Source organism: Gigantopelta aegis, chromosome 7 (assembly GCF_016097555.1).
Source record: "Gigantopelta aegis isolate Gae_Host chromosome 7, Gae_host_genome, whole genome shotgun sequence".
NCBI classification, from domain to species: Eukaryota; Metazoa; Mollusca; class Gastropoda; order Neomphalida; family Peltospiridae; genus Gigantopelta; species Gigantopelta aegis.
This window is the reverse complement of record NC_054705.1, coordinates 39,943,212-39,955,078: the sequence shown is the minus strand read 5'-3', so window position 1 is coordinate 39,955,078 and position 11,867 is coordinate 39,943,212. Positions and strand designations below refer to the sequence as shown.

Here is an 11,867-nt window from a genome sequence, read left to right as displayed (position 1 = left end):
AATTGTCCTTCCTATATGGCATCTTAGGTAGAAAACGGTTTCTGTAATGTTTATTTCAGTGGTACGTTTAGCTATGACGTCTGAGTGATCGCTATAGAAGAGCCAATGAGATGTCTTTAATTTGATGATCGTCATATACTGGATATCGCCGTATGATATCATAAATGACACAGTATTATCTCAATGGGTGTGTAAGAACATTTGTTTGTTTCAATTATCTGAAGCATAAAGTGACATTCAAACTCAGTATGTACTCAGTAGGAACGTTATCTGAAGTCGAGAGCTTGGGGGGGGGGGGGGGCACACTCTGTACGTGTGCCTGGGGAGGGGGTGGGGGGGGGGGATGCTGTTCACAAGCGAACATATTATTTTCTGAAGTTTTCAGAAAAAAGAGGCAATTTTTGTATGATATTTTTCAACCCTTTTGTTTTTTATATATTGTAGGGTAGAAAAATAGTACATTTTTTCCTCAAGTAGTCCCTTAAGCCCACCCCATCCCAGGTACTACTGGCTGTTAAAGTTTGTTTATTTTGTTTAATCACACCACTGGAGCACATCCATCGGCTACTGGATGTCAAACATTTCGTAAAATGGTCTGACATTTAGTCTTAGAGAGAAAACCCGCTAAATATTTCCATTAGTAGTAACGGATATTTTATACGCACAATCCAATAGACATAACCATGGCCTTTGTTTTACCAGTCGTGGTACACTAGCTGGAACGAGAAATATCCCAATAGTCCCACCGACGGGGGTCGATCCTAGACCGACCGCGCATCAAGCGAGCGCTTTATCATTGGGCTACATCCCGTCCCAGCAAGCCATGTATAAGTATAGGGTGTAAATATTATTAAGAATTAAAACAAGTTCTCGCATTTTTATTTTCAAATTTATATTTTAATTTAATAAAACAAAACCCACAAAAATAATCTATCTGAATGACTGTTCACAAATAAAGGGCAGATCTGTTCCTTCGTTCATGGAGACCCACTCCCACTCCGCGGGAGCCTTAGATTTGGTCTGCGAGTCGACGACTGCGATGAAGGCGTACCCGTGATTCATGCTGCTCGGCTCGTTGTGGCTCCAGCGGGTGAACTCGACCAACGACGAATCAACCCACAACCACTTCCTGCTTGGGAAGTCGTACATCCCTCCGATCCAAAACGTCACCTGAGACGCGAAATGAACTGAAATAAAAACAGCTAGAAGTTAGAGTATGCCCAGGGCCGTACACCTAAGAGGGGGCACACGGGGGGCGGGGCAGTGGCAACCCCATAAAAATCCCAGTGCTCTTAAAACAAAACCCTCTAAAAAAAAACCCAAAAAACCCCACCAACATATTACATCTATTTGTATCGATACCCTCGGCAATTTTCGCATGTTTAACAAATGCACCTTTTTCTACCAGGAGAAAACATGGCATTTCTGTATCTTGATTCTTTTTATACCGGCCTCGGTGGTGTCGTAGGTAAGCCATCGGACAGAAGGGTGGTAGGTACTGGGTTCGCAGCCCGGTACCGGTTCCCACTTAGAGTCACTAGCCACTAACCACTAACAACTAATTCGCTGTCTTGTACAGACAGCCCATATAGCTGAGGTGCGTGCCCAGGACGGCGTGCTTGAATCTTAATTGGATATAAGCACGAAATTATCTTGAAATGAAGTGAAATGATTCTTTTAAAAAAAATACTGCCACCCATTCATATTAGGCTAGGTTCGGCTTGGTTTTGGATGTAGGCTATTCACAGGTGGTATAGAAGAAACTGCATGCTAAAGTATTAACATTAATCACAATTTGCAATAAAAAAAATTATTTATTTATTTTAATGTTTATTTCATATCATTATAGAATCACTTACAGGGCCGTAGCTAAAAAAAAAAATCCGGAAAAAAATATAGAAACTTAAAGAAAATTCTCTTCTTAACCGTTTAAGGAGTTTTAGACTATAAACTACTCAGTTAATTCTCCCCCTCCCCCAAACAAAAAATCCTAGCTACGGCCCTTACATATTTGCTCACTACTTTCTAGTATGCCTGTCCGTCTGCCCATCCACTCACCCAATCAGCCTCTCACTGAACGACCTCCCCCCCCCCCCCCACACACACATCCGTTTATTCATCCATCCGTCCGTGCATCTATCCATTAAAAATATTTAAGTGAGGTAAAAAGTGAAGCAGTATGATTTCGTATCCCCCCCCCCCCCACCACCACCACCACCACCACTACCAAACCCAGCTCCAACAGCCCTAAGTAACAGAGAACCTATATCTTAAAATATCAGTGAAATAAAAGTGTTATCAGTCACTCAGTGACGATAATACATTTTATCGTGAAAATTTCACTATTTCACTCTAAAATGTGTTATCGTCACTGTAAAAAGTGTTATCTTCACTGTAAGAAAGCCGGAACTATTTTGCTGCTGGCATTTTAAAAATAAAAGTAAATTGCTAAAAGGTATATAATAAATAGAAAATTTCATGTTTTTTTTTTTTTTTGGTCAAATATGATTTATATCTCATTTCGTGAAGTTTGCAATCATGTCTCACGAGCCAAAAAAAACACATGAAATTTCCTCTATATATTACTTACTGTCTACATGCGCTAAATGGCTGATAACAAAATTATCCTCCATGATGTCATTGACTGACACGAGGTCACCACCCATATTGCGACAGCTGTCACGTGCCGCGTTCCAGCTCAGATGGGTGTCGTTGAAATGGTAACAAGCTTTTGGACCCACAACCCAGTTCTCTATACAAGCTGAAAATAGACTGATTGTGTGACGTGAAACAAGTTACAAATAAACTGATTGTGCGAAGTTATGACGTGAAAACAAGCTTAAAACAGACTGATTGTGTGAAGTTATTACGTGAAAAAAACTGTAAATATACGGATTGTGTGAAGTTATGACGTGAAACAAGCTGAAAATAGACTGATTGTGTGAAGTTATGACACGAAACAAGCTGAAAATAGACTGATTGTGTGAAGTTATGACGTGAAACAAGCTGAAAATAGACTGTGTGAAGCTATGATTAAATGAGACTAGGAACCATACATCATACAGGCGTCAAGTAATCAAACATACTTATATTTGTTGAGTTAGTCACGTGTTCCAGAGAGGGAGACACAGAGACAGACAAAACAGACAGACAAAACAGACAGACACAATAAGGGTTTGTTTGTTTGTTTGATTTGTTTAACGACACATTGATTTATTAATCATCGGTTATTGGATGTCAAACATTTGGTGATTTTGGCATATAGTCTTAGAGAGGTTAGAGAGGAAACCCGCTACAGTTTTCCATTAGTAGGCATCTAAAGGATCTTTTATATGCACCATCCCACAGGCAGGATAACACACACCACGGCCTTTGTAATATCAGTTGTAGTGCACTGGCTGGAACGAGAAATAGCCCAATGGGCTCACCAACGGGGATCGATCCCAAACTGACCGCGCATCAATCGAGCACTTTACCACTGGGCTACGTCCCGCCCCCAAAACAATAAGGGAAATAACAAGAGAAGATGGATGCACGGACGGACGGATGGATGGATGGACGGACGGGCGGACGGATGGGCGGACGGACGGATGGAGAAAGACAGAAAGAGAAAAAAGCAGTCAGAGATGGGGCGAAGAAGGGAATGCATTATACGCTCGTTATAACAGCAGCAGCAATAATAATAATAATAACAGCTAAAATAATAAATATCTCACGGTGATACGTTGTAGATGGCGTTGTAGTCATCGGTGTAGTGGTCGTTATCACAGTCGTCGTGAGTGTTGTTGACGCTGTAGATGGTGTAGTTACTACAGTTGTAGATGTGTTTGTCGTGGCTGACGTTGCTATTGTGGTTGACGTTGCTGTCGTGGCTGACGTGGCTGGTGGAGTGGACGGTGTTGATGTGATCTCTGGATCAGTTTTGAGGACATTCAGAACATTGCAGAGATCCCCGTCACAGCAGGTATATAGGTTGGACGGGTCGCCGTGGCTGTTTTCTGACAAACAGTGCTAGAAAAGAGAAAGAAAGAAAAAAGGAGACAAAAAGCAAGAAGACATAGAAGAAGAAATGAATGAATGAATGAATGAATGAATGAATGAATGAATGAATGCATGTATGTTTAACGACACCCCAGCACAAAAATACACATTGGCTATTGGGTATTAGAAAAGGTAAGTATATGATAGAGAATAAAAGAAAGTTAGAGTAGTGTAGTATAGTAGTGTATGTAGTAGTAGTAGTAAGTAGCAGAGCAGCAGCCAGCACAAAAATAGCAGCAGCAGCAGCAGCAGAAGCAGCAGCAGAAGCAGCATGAGCAGAAGCAGCAGCAAAGAAGCAGTAGTAGAAGCAAGCATGGGTAGTACATGTATTATTATTAGTAGTAGCAGCAGTAGTAGTAGTAGTAGTAGTAGTAGTAGTAGTAGTAGCAGCAACAGCAGTCGTAGTAGTAGTAGTAGCACCAGCAGCAGCAGCAGCAGCAGCAGCAGCAGCAGCAGCAGCAGCAGTAGTAGTAGTAGTAATAGTAGTAGTAGTAGTAGTAGTAGTAGTAATAGTAGTAGTAGCAGCAGCAGCAGCAGTAGTAGTAGTAGTAGTAGTACTGCAGTAGTAGTAGTAGTAGCAGCAGCAGCAGCAGCAGCAGCAGTAGTAGAAGTAATAGTAGTAGCAGTAGTAGTAGTAGTAGTAGTAGTAGAAGCAGTAGCTGAAGAAGACGAAGTAGATAGGGAGGAGGAGAAAATAATAGGGAGAAGAAAAAGAACCAGAAGATAAAGAGGAAGTGGGAAGAATCTCATTTCTTAACTGAGTACTCGAAATAGCGACTGAGTTTGAACTAGATATGGGGGTTTTTTTAATGATCAAGGTGCAAACTTGGTTGATAGTGAGATAGTGCCCGTATGTTGTAGCAGACGACAGTGAGACTCACTTTCCTCGGGTGGCAGGCCTGTGTGAACATGATCGTGTCGGAAAACGGCTCCCGGAACGAGTATATCAAACACACCTGTAATTAAGAGAACGGTGGGGTTTTTTCATTTCATTTCAACTTATTTTCGTGCTTATATCCAATTAAGGTTCAAGCACGCTGTCCTGAGCATACATACTTCAGCTATCTGGCTTGTTGTCCAGGACAGTGGGTTAGTTGTTAATGGTCAGTGGTTAGTGAGAGAGAGAGAGAGAGAGAGAGAGAGAGAGAGAGAGAGAGAGAGAGAGAGAGAGAGAGAGAGAGAGAGAGAGAGAGAGAGAGAGAGAGAGAAGAGGGTGTAGTGGTCTTACACCTACCCGTTGAGTCGTTAAAACTCGCTCTGGGTTGGGGCCGGTACCGGGCTGCGAACCCTGTACCTAGCAGCCCTATCTTCGATGGCGTAATCATGACACCACCGAGGTTGGTTAAGAGGACAACCTATCGGTTGACGAAGTTTGTTGATACATAGTGTCACCATTGTTGTCATCACAATGGTGTGGTCGTTGCACAATAATTACTTTATACCTCTGTTATCAATCATAGTTATCATCGGAACACATCGCAGGGCCGTACCCTGATCAAAATCCGGGGTGGGGGGGGGGGGGGGGCACTACTACTACAAATGGAACACTATACAAATTAAACCCTGAGATGTGTATGCTATTTTCTGGAGTAAAAAAGTGAGATTCTCGGGGGGGGGGGGGGGGGGGGGGGGCAGGATACGGCCCTGCATCGTCACCTGTTTGCAAAATAGTTTTTGCCAAAAATAAAGTACTGAATATATATCAAAGGTTTTGTCGTTCAGATTTTTGTGCTTCCAAACTTAATTCGGCGAAGAATATAGGTCGATCGAGACCAATCTGATATTTTCATTTTAGGGCCTACTGCAAAGACTAAAAAAAAAAAAAAAGAGTCATGTGATGATAAAAATATTATATTTGTAGATTCGCCCAAAAAAAACCAAGTCTTGTTACTGATAATTTATCCTTTACTGTAAAGAGGCGATAACTGAATCAGGTGGTGATAATTTCATTTAACTGTAAAGACGTGAAAACATACTCACGTGATCAACAGCGCATGTCCTTCTCTTCGCGCATCCATCCGGGTTAATGGTAGCCTCGCAGTCGAAGCAGACGGGTCCAGATTGACGTGGGTGTGTATCTGAGAACGCCCCTGCTGAGGTCGAATGAGACGAGACGAAACATTTATACCGGACAAGTGGTCTTAGGAGCCAGGGATCGTACACAGGAGTTTTCAAGGTCATATGTTAGGAATTAATTTGATGGCGATACGACAGGCAGTGCCGTACCCTCTGGGAAAATCTCACAATTTTTGTTTTACTCCAGAAAATAGCATACACATCTCAGGGTTTAATTTGTATAGAGTTTCATTTGTTTATAAAAAGTAGTGCTCCCCACTCCACCCCCACCCTAGGATTTTGATCAGGGTACGGCCCTGGACAGGGTCTTGAAGTTTTCCGTTTTTGAAATGAGAAGTTGTATGCAAGGCACTGGCAATAACACACGCGCGTTTATTAAAACTGTGGTTGGATTGGTAAATGATAAATTAAATACGATAACGTGGGTTTATTAAAACTTTAGTTGTGTTTGATTTTTGCATTAAAACGTGTTACAATATGATTAGGGAAATTTGCTTTTTGTATAACTAGAGAAAATTCGGTATTAGTGTATCCCCCGCTTTTTTTCTGCACCCCTCACCTTTATTTCAAGTTATGTATGTTCCTGGGATTGTGGAGAGTGGAGACTGCAGGTGAAACGCTATACAACAGCCAGTAAAATATTTAGTTTATACATAATAGCCTATTTATCAATTGAACATGATAATGTTTTACCCTCGTACAAAACCACTTTATACACATTATGAACTGCGAAATTGAGAAGTTTAATTAACATTTATGCTGTTATCAAGTAAATTATACCACTGCTCCCAATGTTTCTTCAAATCTTCATTGATACACTTTTCAGTTTCTAACTTTTCTTTAATGATGGTTTGTAAGCCTAATCAGTCAATCTCAGCTGCAAAAATATTATTTCCTAGCATTTAAAATACATGTATATCTATAAACTGCCCTCGACGTTGCTATGACGTCTTATTCAAAACGTGTGTTCTTTTATGGAAGTTACTGAAAAAATAACATTGGCGTACATGTATTTTGATTACTCATCCATACATATATACTCTTCAAAAAAAAGTAGGGGAAACTGAAATATTAAAACATACGTTTTGACCACAGACATCCTAGTAAAGAACGTTCAGGTCTGTTTATCAACACACCGAGACACATTCCAAAGTTTGCACATGCATCACGCAGTTGCCCCGTACACGTGCGTGGGGTGTCATTCTCGATTTTGACCATTTCCAGGAAGGTCCATTAATCACTGTGGAACATTATTTCTGTCAATCTTTTTCATTCTGTTGATCATACAGTTATTATTGTTTTGTTTTTAGTAATTTTTATTGTTTGAATTTGCGATTTACTGATAAAAAAAAACAACCCGTCAACTTTCAAATTTGACTTCTGATCCCAATCGTCCTTCAAGATCTTTTGTGGTCATAAAACCTACTGTAATACTGAACTACCGGTTGTAATGTTTGCCCAATTAATTCACTATTATCATATAACCATTCCCCACAGCTAACATACCTTACAATTTTGCCAATTGTAAATTCGTATTAGAGTTCCCCTACTTTTTTTGAAGAGTATACATTAAATGGGGTTTTTTTTTACACGTGATCACACGCCACCTATCGGGATACAAATCAGACTGTGGTCCCTCATATACATGTAGAGGCAATATTAAATATGAAACTGATAGATAACTATTTTATATTTTTTATTGTTATAATATTGATAGTTACTAGACGTACCAGATTCAGACGGCAGATTTCCCAACAAAAATGTTGATAACAACAGAACTGGAAACAAAACAGAAAAACAAAAACAATACAGTTCAATGAAATTCATTTCATTTCAGTCTATTGTATTAATGCACCTTTTGGGACAGTTTAATATAAATATATAACAACACATATACAATGACAAATACATTTACACCGTTATACATAGGGGCGAGACATAGCCCAGTGGTAAAACGCTCGCTTGAGGCGCGGTCGGTTTGAGATCGATCCCCGTCACTGGGCCCATTGGACTATTTCTCGTTCCAGCCAGTGCACCACGACTGGTATATCAAAGGCCGTGGTATGTTACAAAAATGGCAAGACAATGGTTATTAGCCCAGTTTTTGTGTGTTTTTTTCACCATTTGACGTCATTCATAATTTACAAACTATTTTTAATTTTCAAGTCAAAATAATAACATTTAGTTAGGGGTGTAGCCAAAATTGTTTTAGAATGTTTTATTATATATATTACTTAAAAAAAAAAAAAAAAAAAAAAATAATAATAATAATAATAATTGAATAACAAGTGAATTTGTGAGTGACATTAGTTTTAGTGCTAATTACTTTAGCGGTATCAGAAACAATTTCTTTAAACATACACCCGAACGCTGCCGCAAACAAGTCCTTCACGAGTTTCCAACTCGGAAATGTCAGTTTCCGAGCACACTCGAACGCAGCGTGATAAAACCATGACAGTGATTGTGACGTCATAAACGTTTACTTAGTAACGGAAACCATCTGGATGTTGTTTGTGAATTCTTTTGAAACTTTTAATTTTAATTTTCTTAGTGGATTTACCTTTATGATATTCAACTATTCTTGTATGAAAGGTAAGAAGAGATTAAACTACAATACATACAGAATACTACGTAAGTGGCCGTTAGATACCATTTATATTTATATTACAAATACAGAATACTACGTAAGTGGCCGTTAGATACCATTTATATTTATATTACAAATACAGAATACTACGTAAGTGGCCGTTAGATACCATTTATAGTTATATTACAAATACAGAATACTACGTAAGTGGCCGTTAGATACCATTTATATTTATATTACAAATACAGAATACTACGTAAGTGGCCGTTAGATACCATTTATATTTATATTACAAATAGAGAATACTACGTAAGTGGCCGTTAGATACCATTTATGTTTATATTACAAATTGTTTTAAAGGGACATTCCTGAGTTTATGGGTTAGGGTTAAAAAAAATCATACAGTAATGATACGATTCGTTAATTTTGTCAGAAAACGGCTAAAAAAATTAGGTATGGCGCCATACCCGTTTTATCCACTGGCAGAAACCCTAAGGCTATCCCAACTTGGGGAAAAAAAAGAATTCCCATCCATCTGTGATTGGTAGTAATGTATAAATTGTTTATTTATTCAAATACTATTATCTGGGGTTTTTAATAAATTAATATACTTTTATTTAGTGTATAGTTGATAGACTGCAACAAACTAGTACTAGTGGCGGATCCAGAAAATCCATTGACATGAGGCGGAATGCCAAGGGAAATTTGGGGGAGGTTTGGAGGGGGGATGAAAATTAATATATAATAAAATTATAACTTTCGCAAAATTTATGGGGGTCCGGGCCTCTGAGAAAGATCCGCCTCAGGTTATAGAGGGTACACTAAGAAAGAGAATAGCTTTTTGTTTTAAAATGAAACATAAGATTGTTAATAAAATCCTTGTCTGGATGTTTTAAATACAGGTTACACCACACTTGAATGTGTACTGCCTGGGTGTGTTGATATGCTGCTTATATCAGTTTTATTATAACAGTGTTAACATTATCGGCAATGACAATCGATTTGGATTTGAGGAACCTGCTTGCTTGTTAGCACTTACCTGTGAACATCGTACTGGAATCGGCCATTAACGTAGATGATGATTAACAATCCAACTTCGTGAACTTTATCCTGGGAACCGCCAGGTGGCGCCACTACTCCGCTCTTATCGTTATTATTTTTATTTTAATAGTAGGCCTATTATATATGTCAGATATTTCTCACACGTGTAATATATGCTGTATTTCAATAATCTCAATATCTTACTTAGTGACAGAAACACGCTGGCGCGGCCAGAAGGATGTAGTGGTGGGCATGCCCTCTCCCAATGAAATCATTGTTTTCCGCCACCGTATATATTGGCTTGTCGTACAATCCTAACAGAACATAAATAGGGTATGGCTTTGTTTCGGTTGCCCCCCCCCCCCCCCCACCCCCTGCCCCCAATTCCCATTTATAAAATCCTGACAATGAAGTATTTAGACTCACATCAATAAACCTCTTTATGTAACCCCGCCCAAAACTCACATCAATAAACCTCTTTATGTAACCCCGCCCAAAACTCACATCAATAAACCTCTTTATGTAACCCCGCCCAAAACTCACATCAATAGGCTAGACCTCTGGTTATATAACCCCAACTCACACCAATAAACCTAGCTGCATGGCTATGTAATCCCGCCACCAACCCATATCAATAAACTTATCTAGCTATGTAACCCTACGCCTAACCGACATCAATAAAACCTTTGTAATCCTGTGCCCAGCTCACATCAATAAACCTCTCTGGCTATGCAACCCCGTCCCAAGCTCACATTAATAATCCTCTCTGGCTATGCAACCCCGCCCCCAGCTCACAATAATCCTCTCTGGCTATGCAACCCCGCCCCCAGCTCACATCAATAACCCTCTATGGCTATGCAACCCCGTCCCAAGTTCACATTAATAATCCTCTCTGGCTATGCAACCCCGCCCCCAGCTCACAATAATCCTCTCTGGCTATGCAACCCCGCCCCCAGCTCACAATAATCCTCTCTGGCTATGCAACCCCGCCCCCAGCTCACATTAATAACCCTCTATGGCTATGCAACCCCGTCCCCAACTCACATCAATAAACCTCTCGTTATGCAACCCCGCCCCCAGCTCACACCAATAAACCTATCGTTATGCAACCCCGCCCCCAGCTCACATCAATAACCCTCTATGGCTATGCAACCCCGCCCCCCACTCACATCAATAAACCTCTCGTTATGCAACCCCGCCCCCAGCTCACACCAATAAACCTTTCTGGCTATACAACCCCGTCCCAAGCTCACATCAATAAACTTCTCTCGCTATGCAACCCCGCACCCAACTCACATCAATAAATCTCTCTGGCTATACAACCCCGTCCCAAGCTCACATCAATAACCCTCTCTCGCTATGCAACCCCATCCCAAGCTCACATCAGTAAACCTCTGGCTATGCAACCCCGTCCCCAGCTCACATCAATAATCCTCTCGCTATGCAACCCCGCACCCAGCTCACATCAATAATCCTCTATGGCTATACAACCCCGCCCTCAGCTCACATCAATAATCCTCTATGGCAATACAACCCCGCCCCCAGCTCACATCAATAATCCTCTATGGCTATGCAACTCCGCCCCAAGCTCACATCAATAACCCTCTCTGGCTATGCAACCCCGTCCCAAGCTCACATCAATAATCCTCTCTGGCTATGCAACCCCGCCCCCAACTCACATCAATAAACCTCACTAGCTATTAACCCAGCATCCAGGTCATACCAATTAACCTCTCTGACTGTGTAACCCCCCCCCCCCCCCCCCACAACTCGCGTAAGTAAACCTCTCTGGTTATGTAACGCCACCCCCAACCCACATCAATAAAACCTCTGGCTATGTAATCACGCCCAGAACTCACTTGAATAAATCCAATAAATCCCTCTGTATAACCCCGCTCCCAATTCATATCAATAAACCTCTGGCCATGTAACCCCGACCCAGCTCACATTAATTGACCTTTCTGGTTACGTAACCCCACCCCCACCTTACATTAATAAATGTATTTTGCTATGTAACCCCGCCCCCACTCACAGAGATACTGAGTTGAGATCTCGAGATAATAATAGTCGAGATTAAAGATTTTATTAGTCGGAAACATTTTACAATGGCAAAAACTCAGAA

General features: G+C 40.6%; 1 protein-coding gene across 2 annotated transcripts; it reads right to left on the bottom strand.

The window, feature by feature from the left end:
• Nucleotides 1–875: 875 nt before the first annotated feature.
• Nucleotides 876–9,981, bottom strand: LOC121377382. Of its 2 annotated transcripts, none has more exons than XM_041505359.1 (7): nt 9,744–9,981; nt 7,848–7,895; nt 6,022–6,131; nt 4,923–4,997; nt 3,717–4,011; nt 2,591–2,761; nt 876–1,187 (listed from the first exon to the last, which is right to left on the bottom strand). In XM_041505359.1, exons 1-7 carry the CDS (start codon nt 9,769–9,771, stop codon nt 931–933), a joined length of 984 nt encoding a protein of 327 aa, XP_041361293.1. In that variant the 5' UTR covers nt 9,772–9,981; the 3' UTR covers nt 876–930. The 2 variants fall into 2 exon arrangements, with proteins under 2 accessions (XP_041361293.1, XP_041361292.1); XM_041505358.1 differs by having other exon boundaries at nt 6,022–6,134; nt 9,744–9,979.
• Between the last annotated feature and the right edge of the window lie 1,886 nt (nt 9,982–11,867).

Excerpts from the sequence above, each read along its gene's own strand:
- LOC121377382 (XM_041505358.1), bottom strand. The coding sequence starts at position 9,771 with ATGGCCGATTCCAGTACGATGTTCACAG. Across the intron at positions 7,896-9,743 it reads TTCCAGTACGATGTTCACAG|TTCTGTTGTTATCAACATTT; the intron begins GTAAGTGCTAAC and ends TTTTGTTTCCAG. Across the intron at positions 4,012-4,922 it reads AGGCCTGCCACCCGAGGAAA|CACTGTTTGTCAGAAAACAG; the intron begins GTGAGTCTCACT and ends TCTCTTTTCTAG.